Source organism: Camelus dromedarius, chromosome 7, assembly GCF_036321535.1.
Source record: "Camelus dromedarius isolate mCamDro1 chromosome 7, mCamDro1.pat, whole genome shotgun sequence".
NCBI classification, from domain to species: domain Eukaryota; kingdom Metazoa; phylum Chordata; class Mammalia; order Artiodactyla; family Camelidae; genus Camelus; species Camelus dromedarius.
Window position 1 is genome coordinate 55377618 of NC_087442.1, and position 17899 is coordinate 55395516.

A 17899-nucleotide genomic window follows, 5' to 3' on the forward strand; every position below is an offset into this window, starting at 1 on the left:
ACGCTTGTCTCCCTCCAAAACACTCTTGTAATGGCAGAATAAATAAGTTTTAAAACAATATCAGAGTACAGTATACCTCAGTAGTACAAGCTTCATGATGTATTTAATACATGTGTTAAAATAAATCCCTTAAAGCTACTTAGGGGGAAAAAATCACTACCAGAATAGGTAACATATAATAATTGTTCAGCAAGTATTTATTAAGAATAAATGGACTTAGTGACAACCCTCAAGGCTTGTTAGATATGATTTTCAACTAATCATCACTCTGGCAAAATTTCTCCCTCTGATAGCCAAAGAGATGATAGTTCTAAGATACACATGTTTCAAAATGAGTCACAAAACCTGGTAAGTCAATATTTTAAATCAACGGAAGAGCAAACCTATTGTTAGTTTTCTGCTTTCAACTATAATTGAATAACTGGGACCCTCTTGATAAGGATAACTATAAAATTGGACAGAAATTACAAAGTAACTGTTTTTTTAGCATTAAACAGCAAGCTGTGGAAAACTGCAATCACAGTAGTGAGGTGATCGATCACTTTGATCTTCTGTTGGAGGTTTCCTAACACAGGTAGGAAAAGTGAAGACAAGCATAGCGACTAAGGAGTCAGAAATCTGAGTTCCTGGGCGCTGAAATGACTGGAAATTTCCAGGCAGGGTACAGAGAGTGGGATGGAGTCCAGGAGTTTATGTGAGGTTACAACAGGGGTCCTTGGCCTAGTGCTGGGCTGCCCAAGTGCAGGTGAAGACCCTGGGAGGTCTAGCAGAGACCCTGTGCTGCACGGCTGGGTGCTGGCAGGTGATAGAATAGCTAGGGCAGTGCTGGGAGATGTCAGAGCCCCTTCCATTCCCATAAGGAGGAGAATACGCACTGAGCACCTCAGCCCTTATGACTTAGCAGTAAGCATCACGTTGTCACAGCCAACTTCCAATCTGAATCAGATCAGCCTCGATCCAAATGAAACCAAACCTGAAATGATCAAAAGGCTCTGCTAGCAATTTAACTGTTGGTCAGAACAAAATTCATAAAGGAAGATGACATAGTCCGGACTCCCTACAACATATCATTAGCAAAGTCTAGAAAATACAATAAAAAGTTACTCCATGTGCAAAATTAAATAAAGCGGTTTATTGTCAAGCAAAAAAATCAGTCAATAGAAATATACTTTGAGAGGACCCATATTAGAATTAGCAGACAAGGACTTTGAAGAACTATTCCTATACACATGTTCAAAGTCTTAAAGGGAAAGATTGTCTTGGGGAGTGAACAGCGGGAGTATAAAGAGAAAAATAGACACTGTAAGAATATGGAAATTCAAAAATGTAACAAATCTACAATAAAAAATTCTTTCAGTAGATAGCAAAAGAAAGGTTAAGTGATCTTGAAGACATTTGAATAGAAATTATTGCCTCTGAGCAGAAGAAATGGTTATTGATTTTGAAAACAGATCAATAGAAATTATCAGATCTGAAGAACTAAGAGAAAGAACATTGAGGGGAAAAGTCAAGAGAGACTCAGTGACTGGTGAACTAATATCAAGGTGTTTATATATTAATGATACTGCAGTGAGAAGTGAGAGAGTGATCTGACAAAAAATGTTTGAAGAAACACTGGCCAAAGTTTTCTCAAATTTGTTGAAAAAGAAACCATCATCTTTCATGTATAATAAACTCAGCAAACCCCAGGCAGGGTAAATACTAAGACAACAGCAGCAAAAATACATTATACTCAAGTTTCTGAATACTAAAGGTAACGAGAAAATTCTAAAAGTACCCAGAGGAAAAAACACACGGTATGTACATGTGAATGAAGATAAGAATGAGAATTGAAATCTTATCGGAGATGATGAAGGTCAGAAAACAGCCTCATACCATCCTACACCCGTTAGTCATTTTTTAAGCTCCTTATTGCTTTGCGGTTTCCCCACTCCCTCAGTGAGAATTCCTGTTGCAAAAATATCCAGCACCTTCATCTGTTTTGTTCTCCTCTGAATCCTGAGCACACTGTGTACCAGTATGTGCCTTGTACGTGGTAGGTGCTCAGTAAACGTTTGCTGAGTGAATTAAGTAAATATTCGTAAGATTATAGACTTGATCCTGACAACGTATAAGGGGAAATTTAGGAGTAATGTACAAGGGATTAAGTAGAGAAAATTAAGTGGAGTAAGAATCAGATCCAAGACAGGTAAGAAGAACGGGGTAGGCTGAAAAATCTGAGTGGACCTGGAATCAAGAAACTCATTATGAAAATAGTTCCTTTGTAAGTGGTGAGTAGTTTTGAGGTTACAGTTCAAGACAGCCCACAAATCCTGCTTTTGGTCTTTGCTTCAGTGTTCCAGGTTGAATTTTACTTTTTAACTCCAAGACATTAGAAGGAAAACATAGAACTCCTCTAAGCCTTTTGGCAAGTTCACCTTCTGTCCATGCAGTGTAAATAGGACTCTGTAGTCTATAAATGGCAATTTTGAGAAGAGAATGGAAAATTTCAGGAAAAACAGAGAATCTCATGGTGGAGATACTTGCCTCTCTTGGCTTCTAAGTAAAGTGTGGTCAGATAATAATAGTGGCAGCAATCTGCTTTGGAGAAACTTTGGAGAAGTTGCTTTGAAGGCAAGTTCAGCATAGATTTTTGCTCCCGAAAGAACAGGGAAGAGTTGATAAGATATGCCAGTGGGTACCATCTCACACTGGACTACACTTAAGTCACTATTCACCAATTATTTGTTTCTTCAATATCCCATCAAGCTTGGTGTTATGGACTAAATCCACCCCTCCCCCAATTTTATATGTTGAATCCCTAACCCGTAATGTGATATTTTTCAGCAATAGGGCTTTTAAATAAGTAATTACATTTAAATGAGGTCATAAGGGTTGGGCCCTGATCCAGTAGGACTACTGTCCCTACAAGAGGAAGAGACATCGGAATGAGCACACACAGAGAAAAGACCAAGGAGGACATAATGAGAAGGCAGCCAGAAGAGAGGCCTCAGGGAAACCATTCTGCCAGCACCTTGATCGTGGACGTCCGTCCAGCCTCCAGAGCTGTGAGAAAACACACTTCTGTTTTTCACACCACCTAGTCTGTGGTATCTGGGAACAGCAGCCTTAGCAGACTGATAAACTTAGCCATCAGAATAATTCTGTTTGGAGGAGCTCAGCAAGTGTGTGGAGCTGGTCACAGACCTTGTTTGATTAGATATTCCAATTTTTTTCATTACTCACTTTAAAACAAACGTTGTAGTTCTTGGAGATTCTAACTGCTAAGGTTCTCCATCATTATATTGTGGATAACACACATGCTTATTTTAATTTACAAAATCTATTCATGTTATTTTCCCAGTTAGGAATATTGTAAATGGAAATCTGTCAGTAATGGTGTATTGTTGGAAGATTTCACTGTGAATTACATAGACTTTCCTACATGTCCTGTTTTGTTTTGCTTTGTTTTAAGGGAAAAAAAGCCCTCCATATTTGCATTGTTGCAACAGATGGTATATCCCTGTCGTTGGAGAGTGATGGCCTCGTCAAGCTGTTGATACAGTTTGTGAAATTTAAATCCTAACGTGATTGACATTGCTATGAAGATGTAGATTTTGAACAGTCCTATGCATTTTTAAATGTTCTGGTCTTGTAGAATCAGGGTCACTGAGAGAAATTAGCTGACATATGTTTGTCCCTATAAATACTTAAAAGAATAGCACAGTTCTGTTTTATTTGAGGATAGTTTTTTCCTAAGCAATATGGCATCATAAGCATAGGCATATGGACCTCTCTCTATAATTCCCTAAAATGACCGATGGATATACAAATAGAGATAAACTTGCCTCAGTCCTTGAACAAGGAGAGAGCCCATCTAGAGGCTAGACCCTTAAAGGATTTTCTGTTTGTGAGAGGATATTGATGTAAGAGTGAAGGAACAGAGGAACCCAGGCAAAGGAGCAGCCCGTGTGAGATGGAGTCGAATTCCTAAGAGGAGTAGAAAGGGACCCTGAAAGGACTCTCCCTGACATCCAGCTCAGCAGAGTGAAGGCTGGAGGCAAAAGCAGTGATAGGCCCATCATTTGGTAACCTCCTAACTCTGCTGACAGGCGGCATTCAGACAGCAGAGTAACTGCAGGATGGGTTGAGTCCTCTGTAGGGAGAAGGTGGCTTTATTATTAGTCTGCCCGTATCTTTTACAACACTGCTAGTGTTCATGGGCTAGCTCCTCCCCCACCGTCAGTTTCCTCAACACTCATCATCGAGAAGTTAAAACTAGGATATACAGCTGAGAAGAAAAAAAAAAGAGGAATGTTCTCTAATTCTTATTCTAATCTGGATCTACATATCCTTTATTGGGAAGAACCTTATCTAAATTTATAAAATGTATCCTGTGTAACTTTGACTTGACTCTAAAAACCAAGAAAGATCAACCCTGGACTTCCTTTAACCCTCAATCTTGAATGAAGAGAAAAATCAGAAAAATGTAAAAATACCGCAATTCCAAATGGCCAAACAGCTTAGCTCTGCAATGGTCTAATGTAATTAAAAAAAAAAATCAATGTTTTTTGACCTCAATCAAATGTTTTGATTTTTGACCTCAGCACAACTCAAGAGATTATCCAAACAGCAAGCACAAAGAGGAAGCAAGCTATGATCAAACAGGATGGCCTGGGGATGAAAATTATGGCTATTAATTCAGGAGCTGCACAGAAGCAGTGATAAGTCCATCAGATACTGAAAACATTAATTATGATGTAGAATGAGAATTAAGAATGAACTCAGGACTATCGTGTATGCTTTCCAAATAAACTGTGTAATGTCCTGTGTTAATATAAGAAAAGATTAATCTAAAACAATAGCTCAGTAATGAGTTAATCATACCCAGGAAGGACTGGCAGTGAGCTTTGAAGCACATTAAATACTGCGAGATAATTCTCAACCATCGTTTTAAATGTGGTTGCAAAATTGATTAAAGAATAAGTGTATTATCTTAAAGACAATACTTTTATATTACTAAAAAGAACATGAGCTTTGTGTCTCCAGTAAATATACCAGCCTGTGAAGAAGATAAAATAAATTTCTGTGAATAAAATTTAGTACAAGAACATCTGCAAAAAGCTTTAAGCAATCACTGATACATGTAGAATTGATTAATTTTCAGAATAAAGGCTTTCTTCATTTGCTTGAAATCATTCTTGAGAGTGAATTTATCGTGCCTCTAGCTGACACGTAAGTGGGTGTTAAGTCAACTATCAACAGAACCTTCCTGAAATTAAAACTGCTTTGGTTACATATACCCTAAATTACTGCTGCATACTTATAATAATTAAGAAAAGTAAGCAAATGACCATTGCCTGTGCCACTGGCCCTGTAGCATCCTTGGACATGTGGTTACTAAAGCAATGGCAGGGCTTTGCACAAAGTTGGCATCTAATACTTATTTTAAAACACTGAACAATGGAATAACAAAGGAAAAGAGCCATTTGTAACTGATTTTATTTGTTAAGTCTTTGGAATCTTGTTATCAAGCACCTTTGTATTTAATAATAGCATTTGGTCAGTTTCTATACAGAAATTAAGACTTAAATCCAAGAGAATTTCCTTGTAATTGTGAATTAGCAATCAAATAAGCTTATTTAAAGAAATAGTGCTATTTCAAGAAAAAGATTTTCAGAGAGGACAGTAGAAAGTAAACACAGTATCAGGAGGGTTTGAATGCCTAAAATGCCCAGCCATTTGGCTAAATGGATGAATGAGTTATTAAACCTATTGCATTTTTCTCAAGCTTTGAACCCTAATACATCTTTTGAATGACTACAGAAAAGGAATATTTTACAAACAGGTCTGAAGTAGACTGAGTGTGAGCTCTCGTTTAAAATGTTTTCAGAATCCAAGTGTGTATTTTCAAGATAAAAAAAAGTTCATATGAGTGGTATATTTTTTAGGCATTAGAACAAGCAGTATTTAGCTTTTTAAAATTTAGTATTAAAAATGAATGAGAATCTAAAATGTTTCTTATTAAAATACTGAGGACTCATTTTCCAAATGAATAGTGTTCCCAGTTTCTTCTGTCACCCCCCATGACAATAGCCAGATAGGCTGTTATAAAAATGTATTGTGTTCTAGTCAAGTCACCCTTTATATTACAGACCCATGAAATGGGAGTAAGAAATGGGGAAGAATGTGATTACTACTAATTTTCATTATCATAGTATAGAACAATAGATAAGAGCGTGGTCGCTGAAGTTAAATACCAGCTGCCACTCATTAGCTGTGTGACCTTAGGCAAATTACTTAATCTCTCTGTGCTTCAGTTGCCTCATCTTCAAATTTGGGATTACTATAGTTGTACCTACTTCATGAGATTGCTGTGAGGATTAAAAGAATTTATTTAGTAAATTCAACTATTTATCGTAATTACTATTATTATCACTGTAAGTACAGAACATCCCACTTTAATAGTAATTTAATTGGACAGCCAGTTCTTGATATCTTGTAGAATGAAAACTTAGTTCCATTCTCAACTGATGTACAAAAGTCAGAATCATTTTCACTGACTAATGATTGGGATTGATGTTGGATTATCTTGATAGCCTCCTTGTATCATTATTAATGCACACACACTATATTAATAATCCCCATTAACTGTATTTTAATATGTTATAATCTATTTCAAAAGGATTTAAATGTGCATGTGTCATTACATATTAATACATATTATGGAAATTCCCTTACTTATACCTTCTAAGATCACATGGTGTAGTAGTTGGAAGTACGCAATGAAGATTATGGAGCCAAATGGCCTGGATGTGAATCCAAAAATCTGTGGTTTCCTACCTGTGTGACTTTGGGAAGGTTACTCAGCATTTCCATACTCAGTTTCCCCATTTGGTAATAATTATCCACATTCCCTCCCCCCTCAGTGGGGATAATTCAAATATTTACCCCATGGGCTTTTGTGAGAATTAAATAAATTAATATTTGTTAAGTACTTGAAACATCATAACATTGTCTGGCATATTGTAAATGCCAATAAGCATTTAAAAAAATTTTATTGTAGTATAGTCAGTTATAATGTGTCAGTTTTCTAACGAATCACATCCCACTCCATCCACAGGCAGAACTACTAGTCTAAATTTTATGTTTAAAATTCCTTGCTTTTCTTTATATATTTGATTTGTTCATGCTCTTCAGCCAAAGACCACCAAGTACACACCTGTGTTTGAATAAGTTGGGTTTATTACTTAAGCAGCAAGGGCGAACCTGCACTGTGGGCAAGCATGGGTTTCTCAGTGTCAGAAACCACTTGTATTAGGATTTGGGCTTCAGTTAGCTGACTTTTTAGGAGGGTTTAAATAAGTGAGTTTTGCCGTGGATTGAATGCTGTAGGGAAGCAAGGGTAAGTCTATGACCGGTATGTCTTTTTCTTTTTGTATATATAGTTTTTACTAAAGTATAGTCAGTTTGCAATGTTGTGTCAATTTCTGGTGTACAGCATAAGGCTTCAGTCATACATGAACATACATACATTCGTTTTCATATTCTTTTCACCATAAGTTACTACAAGATACTGAATGTAGTTCCCTGTGCTATGCAGTATGAACTCGTTATTACCTATTTTACATGTAGTAGTTAGTGTCTGCAAATCTCAAACTCCTAATTCATCCCTTTCCACCCCCTTCCCCCTCTGGTAACCATAAGTTTGTTCTCTACGTCTGTGAGTCTGTTTCTGTTTTGTAAATAAGTTCATTTTTTTTCTTTTTTTTAGATTCTACATATAAGTGATATCATATGATATTTTTTCTTTCTCTTTCTGGCTTACTTCATGTAGAATGACAGTCTCCAGGTCCATCCATGTTGCGGCCAATGGCATGATTTTATTCTTTTTATAGCTGAGTAATATTCCATTGTATAAATATACCACAACTTCTTTATCCAGTCATCTGTTGATGGACATTTAGGTTGCTTCCATGTTTTGGCTATTGTATATCATGCTGCTGTGAACATTGGGGTGCATGTATCTTTTCAAATTAGAGTTCCCTCTGGATATATATACCCAAGTGTGGGATTGCTGGATCATATGGTAAGTCAATTTTTAGTTTTTTGGGGAATTTCCACACTGTTTTCCATAATGACTGAGCCAAACTACATTCCCACCAGCAGTGTAGTAGGGTTCCATTTTCTCCATAGCCTCTCCAGCATTTATTGTTTGTGAACTTTTTAATGATGGCCATTCTGACTGGTATGAGGTGATACCTCATTATAGTTTTGATGTGCATTTCTCTGATAATTCACGATATTGGGCATTTTTTTCCTGTGCCTGTTGGCCATTTGTATGTCTTCATTGGAGAATTGCTTATTTAGGTCTTCTACCCATTTTTGGATGGGTTGTTTGTTTGTTTGTTTAAGTTTTATAGGCTGTGTATATGTATTTATATAGTATATTCTGGAAATTAAGCTCTTGTTGGTCTCATCTTTTGCAAATATTTTCTCCCATTCCATAGGTTGTCTTTTTGTTTTGCTTGTGATTTCCTTTGCTGTGCAAAAACTTCTATGTTTAATTAGGTCCCATTTGTTTATTTTTGCTTTTATTTCTATTGCCTGGGTAGACTGCCCTAGGAGAACATCGCTAAGAGTTATATCAGAGAATGTTTTGCCTGTGTTTTCTTCTAAGAGGTTTATAGGGTATGACCAGTATCTTAATAAATCTCATTTGGAAGAAGGGAGGCTAAAGCTGTAATTGATTAAGGAGCAGCACTCACTCATGGTAGCTGGGAGATGGAAATATTTGATGTTTTTGTGGTTCCCACCATGACTTTGTTTTTACTTAGACAAATGAAGTCATGTTATTTTCTCTCACTCCATCATAGTCTAGAATGATTTGTCAGATTTGATGGTCTATGAAATTGTTTATGTCCAGCAGGAGAACACTATGGCATAGCTCTGAGTGCCAGGCCAGCTCTTAAAAGCCCCCCTAAAACAGACTCACAGACATAGAGAACAAATGTGTGGTTACCAGGAGGTAAAGGAGGTGGGAAGGAATAAATTGGGAATTCAGAAACTGCAACTCTTGAGGAAGGATGGAAAGTGAGCTATCTTGATTGTGGTAGTGGTTTCATTGGTTTCATATACATCTATCAAAATTCATCAAAATGTACATTAAAGTATGTGTAGTTTACTGTACAGGAACCATATGACAATAAAGATGTTAAAAAACAAAACAAAACACCAAAGCCTCTGCTAAAAGGATCAGGCCAGTTCCCAGACAGTAGTGGTGCTTCCCTCTTTCCCAGACATATATTTGCCCCAAAACACGATGATAATGCTTGCTTTTTAAAGCTTTATCTGAATGGTATCATTTAGTACATGTTCTTCTTTAACTTGCTTTCTTCACACCTTTGATATACCTTTGATATACCTTTGATGATTGTGCTCTAGTTTATTTCCACTTTTGTATAGCATTGTATTGACACCATAATTTAAAATCCAGTCTTTTTGGTTGGATACTGGAGTTATTCATAGATACTTGCAATTATAAACAGCACTAAAATCACAGTTCTTGTAAATATCTCCTGAACTAAATGTCTCATGTCTGATAGCTTTCCCAAGGTATATACCTAGGTGTTTGCACCTCTTCCACCATACTAGAAAATTCCAAGTTATTTTCCAAAAAGTTTAAAGCAACTTAAATTTCTACCAACAGTGTTTATTCTGGCTGCTTCAAATCTTCTCCAGCACTGAGTATTGTCAAACACATAAGTTTTTTGACAAGCTAGTGGATATAAAATGTCACTTCAGATTTTATTTTCCTATTAAGTCTGATGATCTTTGACTTTTAATGCTTTACACTTTTATATTCATTTCTTCCATCTTATTCTCCTTGTTCCATTTTTTTCTGTTTCTTTCTTTGTTCTTTCTTGCCTTCCTTAGAATCCATTGCAATAGTTTTGTTACTGTTAAATTGTTTCCCTTAATTTGGAAGTTATACATTCTTATCCTATTTATATAAAGAAATTATCTTAAAATATTAGGGTCCAGACCCAAATGAACAAAATCTATAATTAATACATTTAGCTGCTAAGGGCTTTAAACTATTTTATCTCTGATCTCTATTTCACCAACTTTCATAAATGTAGTATTTGACCTAACAGTTCTGTTCCTCAGAAGTCTGACCTGGATCTCACCTGGCTAAAATCATGGCCTAGCAGAGCTACGTTCCTTTCTGGAAGCTCTAGAGGAGCATCTGGTTCCTTGCTCATTTGGGTTCTTGGCAAAATTCAGTTGCTTCCGATTTGAAATGGAGATTTCCATTTCCTTGCTGGTTGTTAGCTGGGCACTGCCAGCTTCTAGAGGCCACATTCCTTGGCTCTTACCCGCTTCCTCTAAAGCCAGAAATGGCAAATCAGAAACTTGTCATGCTTCAACTCTCCTGCTTCTTCCATCTCACCTTTATGACCAGCTGAGAAGATTTGTCTGCTTTTTAAGACACGTGTAATTAGGTTAGGCCCAGCTAGATAATCCAGGGTAATTTTCCCATCTCAGGGTTTGAATCCTGAATCACATCTGCAGAGTCCTTTTTCCCATTAAGATAACACATTCACAAATTCCAGGGATTAAAGCATGGGGTCACTGGGGGACTATTACTCTGCCAACCATACTCCCTTATTTAATCATCATAATTAGGGCCTTAAGTCAGTGTTGACTTTTACTCATATTTAGTATTTTCTTGACCACCATTCCATCTGGCATCTTAGACCTTGCATCTCTGTCTACTTTCATTTTTATAAGAAATAAATCCTTTAGAAATTTCCTTAATGATGGCCTGTTATAGTTATTAAAACTCCAATTTTCTGTCTGGAAATGCCTTCCTTTGTTCGTGATAATTAAAGAATTCTGGATATGCAATTTAATGGCCACCAGTCCATTAAAACTGAAAGTTCAGTGACTTGGAATCAGTAGTACCCCAAGGGAGAGGCCAGCTTTAGGACTCTGGAACCTTACCGGATTCATGCTGTGGATTTGGGGAATCCTTTGAGGATTTTCCTTTCTTATGATCCCAGTTAAATAAATTGAAAACTTATTTTTAAAACGACATACAGGCTTCTGATTCCAGAAACACATGAAAGATACAATTTTTTTCTAATTTTCTCACCAAATAAAAAAAAGAACTCCTGAACATTATACACTTAAACAGACCATAAAATGACTCTGCTAGCTGGACAGGAGGCAGACAAGCTAGAGATTTTAAGACTCAGGAAGTGACAAGATAATGAGTTCCTTTGATTTTCTTTTCTCCTCCCATATCTCAGACTTGGATTAAGAGAAGACAACAACTCAGAAAGGCCAGTGGGCACAGATTTTAAAAAGTCCTAACAAATGTGTATTCAGGCAGTGTTATGATTTGCTCCTAATTCAATATAAAAATGTATGCTGTATCTAGAACAGAATTAATCTTATAAGGGGAAAAAAGACATAAATTATTTGAGTGGATTAAAAAATATGACCCAACTATCTATACATTCTACAAGAAACTCACTTCAAATATAGCAATATACCCAGTTTGAAAATAAATAATGAAAAACAATATGTCATGAAAATATTATTCATTATAAGAATTGAAGACTAGGATTGAGTACAGTTTATTCAGGTATGCAAGGCTCATTCAATATTGGTAAAATCAGTTAATATAATTCACCATATTAACAGGCTAAAGAAAAATATCACAGGTAATATCAGTCAGTGGAGAAAAAAGCATTTGACAAAATTCACCATCCATTCTTAATAAAAACTCTCAGAAAAATAGGAATAGAGTGGAACAGTCTCAACTTGATAAAGATCATCTACAAAAACCTACAGCTAACATTATAACTCATTGTGAAAGACTGAATTCGTTCCCTCTAAGATTAGGAGCAAAGTGGCTGTAGGAAATTCTTGTAGCTGCACCACTCCAATCTCTCTGTTATTTCATGGGTTTCTTTTCTGTATGTGTTCATATGGATGGCCTTCTAAGTACACCAGTCATTGGATTTAGGACTCACTCAAATCTATTAGGAGTTCGTTAGCTAATTACCTACGCAGTGACCCTATGTCCAAATAAGGTCATATTCTGAGTTTCTAGTAGAGAAGAGTTTTGGGGGGGTGGGAGGAAAGAGGGCACTATTCAACTTTGTACACGTACCATGGCTGTATCAATGTCGATATTCTGATTGTGATATAATACTTGAGTTTTGTAAGATCTGATGATCATTGAGGGAAACTGGGTAAAGAATATATCGTATCTCTGTGAAGTTACAATTTCATATTAATGTATAATTACCTCAAAACAAAATATTCAATTTGAAAAATTATAAATTCACTGCCCTTAGGGGTTATATGCTGGTTGTATTTTCAGAATACCTCATTGGCCACGTTACTGGAAACAAATGTCTTAAGTTTATTTTCCCTATAGTAAATTTTTTTCCATTGTAATGTTCTAAATGTACAAATACAAAAATTCTTCAGACCGACAGAAATGCGCATCTCATATTTTTTATTTTCTTAACTCCAGAAAAGTTCAGATCTTCTTTCATGACCTTGTGAAGCACACAAAGTACATGTAATTGAATACCTTTAAGTCACATGAGAACTACAAAATGTCTCCTTTATTTTTCAAGAGATCAACGATAAGACATTTTTAAAAATCTAATATATAATTATTTTGAACTTGTACTGGATGATCAATTTCTTAGATAGTGAAATTATAGAAGAATAATGACTGAGACATTCTAGAAAACCCATATCTCAGTATATGAGAATAAGGGATCAGTCTTAAACATTACATTATGTAGTATAATGTAATTATGGGATAGAGAAACTACCTGAATTATATCCCACAGGTTAAACTAGAACCCAGTAAGGTCCCCTGGGTCTGTTCTTTACTTCATTATTGAATCACACTGATTACAAATAAATCTTGGGTAATTGCAAAAATGTAATTGACTTACCATTTTTGAGGCATTCAGCTTGTATATGTGATTTACATTAATTAGTATATACTCTATAAGAAAACCTATAATGCAAATCACCAAAGGGGTAGAATCATGCACAAACACATATTCTCTCCCTGTGTTTCTTTGTTTAATGAAAGATAGGTAGATAGATAGACAGACATCTCTAAAATTTAGGTAATTTTTAAGAACTGTATTATCTCAGTGTTGACTTGGCCAGTTTAACAGATCTCAAGAGTATTTTGCTTCAAGCAATACTTCCTTGAGCCTTTATTCATCACATTCCTCTTTTACTAGCTTAGGAGAATTTTGTGACTGATTATTTAGTTTATTCGAAATACACCAAAAGCTAAAATTAAGCTTATAGAAAAATGGCCAGGAATTAATGTTTTTACCTATTTCCTTAATAAAAATCTTATCTTTCTCCTAAAGTTTTCAACCTTATATATAAAGTAAATTTCTTCAGGCTCTAATAGTAGGTCTCACAATTGCATACTTAGTGGACTTCCATTTATAGTAATTGTGATTTCCAAAACTCTATAATAACACTAAGGTGTAAACTTACTTTTAGTCAATTGAATGAAAAAATAGAGACTTTTCAGGTAATTATACATATAATCTTAATTTGAATGATAGTGTGAAGGATTCCACAAGTGGAGTAATTACTTATGTAAATTTGCAGTTAGAGCAGTTTTTCTACATACCATAGGCTTACATTAGTCAAGGTTCTCTGGAGACACAACCGACAGGATATAGATATATGAGGAGATTTATTCTAGGAAGTGGCTCTCTCAGATCATGGGAGTGGGACCACTGGTATAATTTCCATTTTCCCAGAACCAGGATCTGTGCTGTCCAAGGGCAAGGGAAGATGGATACCCCAGTTCAAGAGGAGAAAGCACCTTTTGTTTTCTTCATGCCCTCAATGGATTGGATGGTGCCCCACCTACATTGGTGAGGGGGACTGTTCTTTACTGAGTCTGCTGATTCAAATGCTAATCTCATCCAGAAGCAGCCTCACAGACACACCCAGAAACAATGCTTTACCTTTGCCCAGTGAAGTTAACACAGGAAATTAACCTTCACAAGACTCTTATGCCTGTAAGGATATTTTTTAAAAATCACTTTTTATGAGAGATGTATCATTGATGTCAAGTTATTTTTTATATTCAGAGAAATGAAGCATTTCTGTATTTTCTGTCATTAGTGGGCCAAGTACTTTCACTGTTGAAAGGCAATCCAATTAATCATTTTTGGCTTTGGCTTGTGTTACACAAATTAGCAACAATTCTGATAAACTTAAGTATGAATGCTCACGGTGCTTATGTTAAGCAAATTAGGGGTGCCCAGTCATTTATTTTCTCTGCAGTGTGTGTGTGTGGGGTAGGGGTGGGGGGAGGGTGAGTGGGAGGGGAGAGAAATAAGCACTCTTAGGAGTAATAAGGAAAAAATAAAATCTATAGAATACTTTTCAGAACTGAAAAACTGTGGCAGGAAGAGGAGTTAATGTACTAGCCTCTAGGTAGCATTTATAATTGTGTATGTTTATGTGTGCGGAAAGTTTACAGATACACAAGTGCCTATAGTCTGCTTTAGTGTTTAAACTCCAAGTGGATATATTTAGTACATTTATTTAAAAGTTAGGACAATATTTAAATTATTTTACAATGTTTAAAATATTTTAATATCTCTATGAGCTTCTACATGTAATCCCATGCAGTTGGAATTTGATAGTCCTTTACATAAAGAGAATGAGAATTAGCTAAGAAATCTGTTTTTTCAGTTTTTTTTTGTACTAAACGCATGGGCATTCCAAAGTATCAGAGGGTAACAGGAGCTAGATTTTATTAAAGGAAATGTGTGTCCAAGACATTTACTTCTTAAAGTTTTTACAGCAGTAGTAAATCTTACTCTTTTCTGATGTCCATATAGCTTCAAGTATCTTTCTCACTTAGTCATTTTTAACTAGAACTATGGACACATCTTGGCATTAACTGTCAAATGTATGTGCTGTACAAAATAGCCAAACTGCAGTTATTGAAATAGAAAAGAAGAGAAGCAAGCGCCATTAGTATTTAGCCACAGTTCATTAGTCAACTCATGAGCAGACATGGACAATTTAAATTAGTCTCCATAGCAGTCCTGAGATTTGAGTCACACAGGCAGATAATGTATTCTTTAAAGTTCTGGGAAGTGTTTGGTGAGTCATACACTTGGAGGTAGAGAGAGATTTGATGGCCTGAGCTCTTCCTTCATCCTGTCCACCAGTTACCTCCAGAAGGAAATGAAGACTGCTCTGCCAGAAGCCACTCAGATAGAAATTTGTTTCCATATACATTAAAGCTGTAGTTCCCCGCCTAGTTTGCTCCATCCTCTAAAGTAGATTCTGCTTTCTTAGACTCTACTTATAAAATTTTAGAAATGAAGTTAACCTAAGGATTATTATACTGACTAGGAAAATTAGACTTAGCAATTAATAATTGCATGGCTCCTTAGTGGTAAAGCTGGTGATCAAACAATCTGCAAGACTTCCAGCCCAGTTTCCACTGACAACACTGTACTGCTTGCTTTTTCCCCACTCCTCCTCCTTTTATTCTCAGGATGGAGCCGAGAGGCATTGGAATAATGTTTTCGTAGCACTTCTTTAAGCATTTTCCTTTTCCATACACATAGAAAAATCATAAAATCACTGTTGATCATAACAATCTGTTTCATTCTTAAAGGATCTCTGTATTTTTCCCCAAACAGCCTCAAAACCAGTGGATATGAAGTTATGCACCGGTCCTAGCCCTAATACTACACAGCTGTGCCACATCCCCTGTCCTATTGAATGTGAAGTTTCACCTTGGTCTGCTTGGGGACCTTGTACTTATGAAAACTGTAATGACCAACAGGGCAAAAAAGGTATGTAATATTAACCCGGCATGCTTAAAAATCCTGTCAGTTGAGTCAAACCATGAATTATTAGCAAATGCTGCTCCGTGTTCCAGTGATCATTCATTTATGATATTTTCCAGAATGGCTAAAGAGAACTGATCACAAAAGATGTATAAACCTCCTCTGGTGATGGTACCAGGAAATTAAAACGGAAGAATGTAAGCAAGATGCTTGTTAATGTAGACAACAGATGGAGAACATCTGAGGCAGTTGGTGCAGTGGTTCAGATGAGCTGTGGTGTCAGACTGACCTGGACTGGAAAATTTATTCTGTCTGCTGTTGTTTGGATAAGTTAATTAACTTATTTACATCTTTGTCCCTGTATCTGTAAAAAGGGTGTTAATACTGTCACCCAAGTTTTTTTTTAAAGATTCAATGAGATAAACATAAAGCACATATTTCATTGCCTGACCCATAGCTAATGCCTAGTAAACAGAACCACTTCTTACTTTGGTGGTAAATAAATGAAAAACCCAACTCTATTGCTTTTATGATGCAAATAATATATCTAAAAGGAGCATAAATGCATTTGTTTACTACATGGTAGGCGTGGTAGGGTAATTTTCAGATGATATAAGTAATTGAAAACATTTTTCTATTTTATTTCAAAGGACAGTTTTCCAGTAATTCTAATATGTTCACATAGCAATAGACAGACATTAATTTTGTTATACATTGTCGGGAAGGGCAACACCTCTGTGCTGTTAAAAGCACAGAACAAGCCTTTGAATGCTCCTCGTTAGAGCCCAGATGGTTTAGATCCCTAATTCAAATTTCCAGGGAGTCTGAAATCCACCAAGGCTCAAAGAGACAATTTCCTGGGACCATCTAACTTCTTAGAGGCTTCTTTTCAAATTTAGTTGCATGATCCTGTTGAAGAATTCAAAATAATAGCACTTTTGTCTGGTCATGAATATTTCTGAATAGCTTGAGATTTCATTGTGTCTCTGAGCATTGAGCAACTATAGACCTTCCAAATCAAAAGCCCTCCCCACGACCCATCACTCTCTTTCTCTGTCTCTCTCTTTTTCTGTTTCTCTCTTTCTCCCTCTCCATCTCTTTCTTGCTTTATTTTTACTATAGTAAGCTAAGTCTAAAAGTCCCTGTTTGGCTATTCTGTTCATTCATTCTTTTTTTTTTTCATGTAATAAATTATTAATGAGCTCACGTTGAGCTAGAGTTTCAGGATGCATTGGTGATTCAAGCAGATGTGACTTCTACCCTCTACCCTCATCCAACTTTCACTTGGAGTTTTATTCAGCCTTGTGAAATATTCAGCCTATGATGGTAACAATAAATATTTTCCTTCCCCAATAATTCAGGATTCAAACTGAGGAAGCGACGCATTACCAGTGAGCCCACTGGAGGCTCTGGGGGCACCGGGAATTGCCCTCACTTACTGGAAGCCATTCCCTGTGAAGAGCCCTCCTGCTATGACTGGAAAGCAGTGAGGCTCGGAGACTGTGAACCAGATAACGGAAAGGAGTGCGGTCCAGGCACTCAAGTTCAAGAGGTCGTGTGCATCAACAGTGACGGTAAGGAAGACGTCTCTATCCTGCATTTATGAATGTCTGTTTGAGCCCGGAGATGTGCTGTTCCTTGTGTTAAAATCTCATGTCTTCTCTCATCATAGCTGGTTCTGTTTACAAACACAGAAATAGCTGCTGCTTCCTTCTTTCTCCCCTTCCTTCCTTCCTTTTGTTCCCTCCCTTCTTTCTCTCTTCTTATGGTGACTGTGGAGAGGGTCTTTGAACAACCACAGGGTAATTTTTACTTTGAAAACAGGTAACATAGAATAAGAAATTATCGTCAAGGCAATAATGTGTTAAATTGCCAGATTTTAAAATAACAAGGAAAGGTAACATTTTTCTAAGTGTATTTTTTTAATCTGCCACAGAAAATGATATGTAAATAAAGAAGGGTTGTAAGGATTGGTTGACTTGACTCCAGAAGCCTTTATCTCTCACCCTGATACTGTGTCTTAGGAATAG

The 17899-nt window shown here is 36.3% G+C and overlaps 1 protein-coding gene across 8 annotated transcripts in view; it reads left to right on the plus strand.

Annotated features, from left to right (window-relative positions):
• THSD7A (thrombospondin type 1 domain containing 7A) overlaps positions 1–17899 on the plus strand; it is a 555025-nt gene that overhangs the window by 398859 nt on the left and 138267 nt on the right. For all 8 annotated transcript variants that reach the window (XR_010381671.1, XM_064487540.1, XM_031454966.2 and 5 more), the window contains 2 exons: positions 15720–15875; positions 17231–17443. Coding sequence is in view for 7 of the 8 variants with exons in the window: in XM_064487540.1 (XP_064343610.1) it covers positions 15720–15875; positions 17231–17443 (369 nt within the window). In the remaining variant the exon portion in view is untranslated. The remainder of the gene's footprint in view (positions 1–15719; positions 15876–17230; positions 17444–17899) is intronic.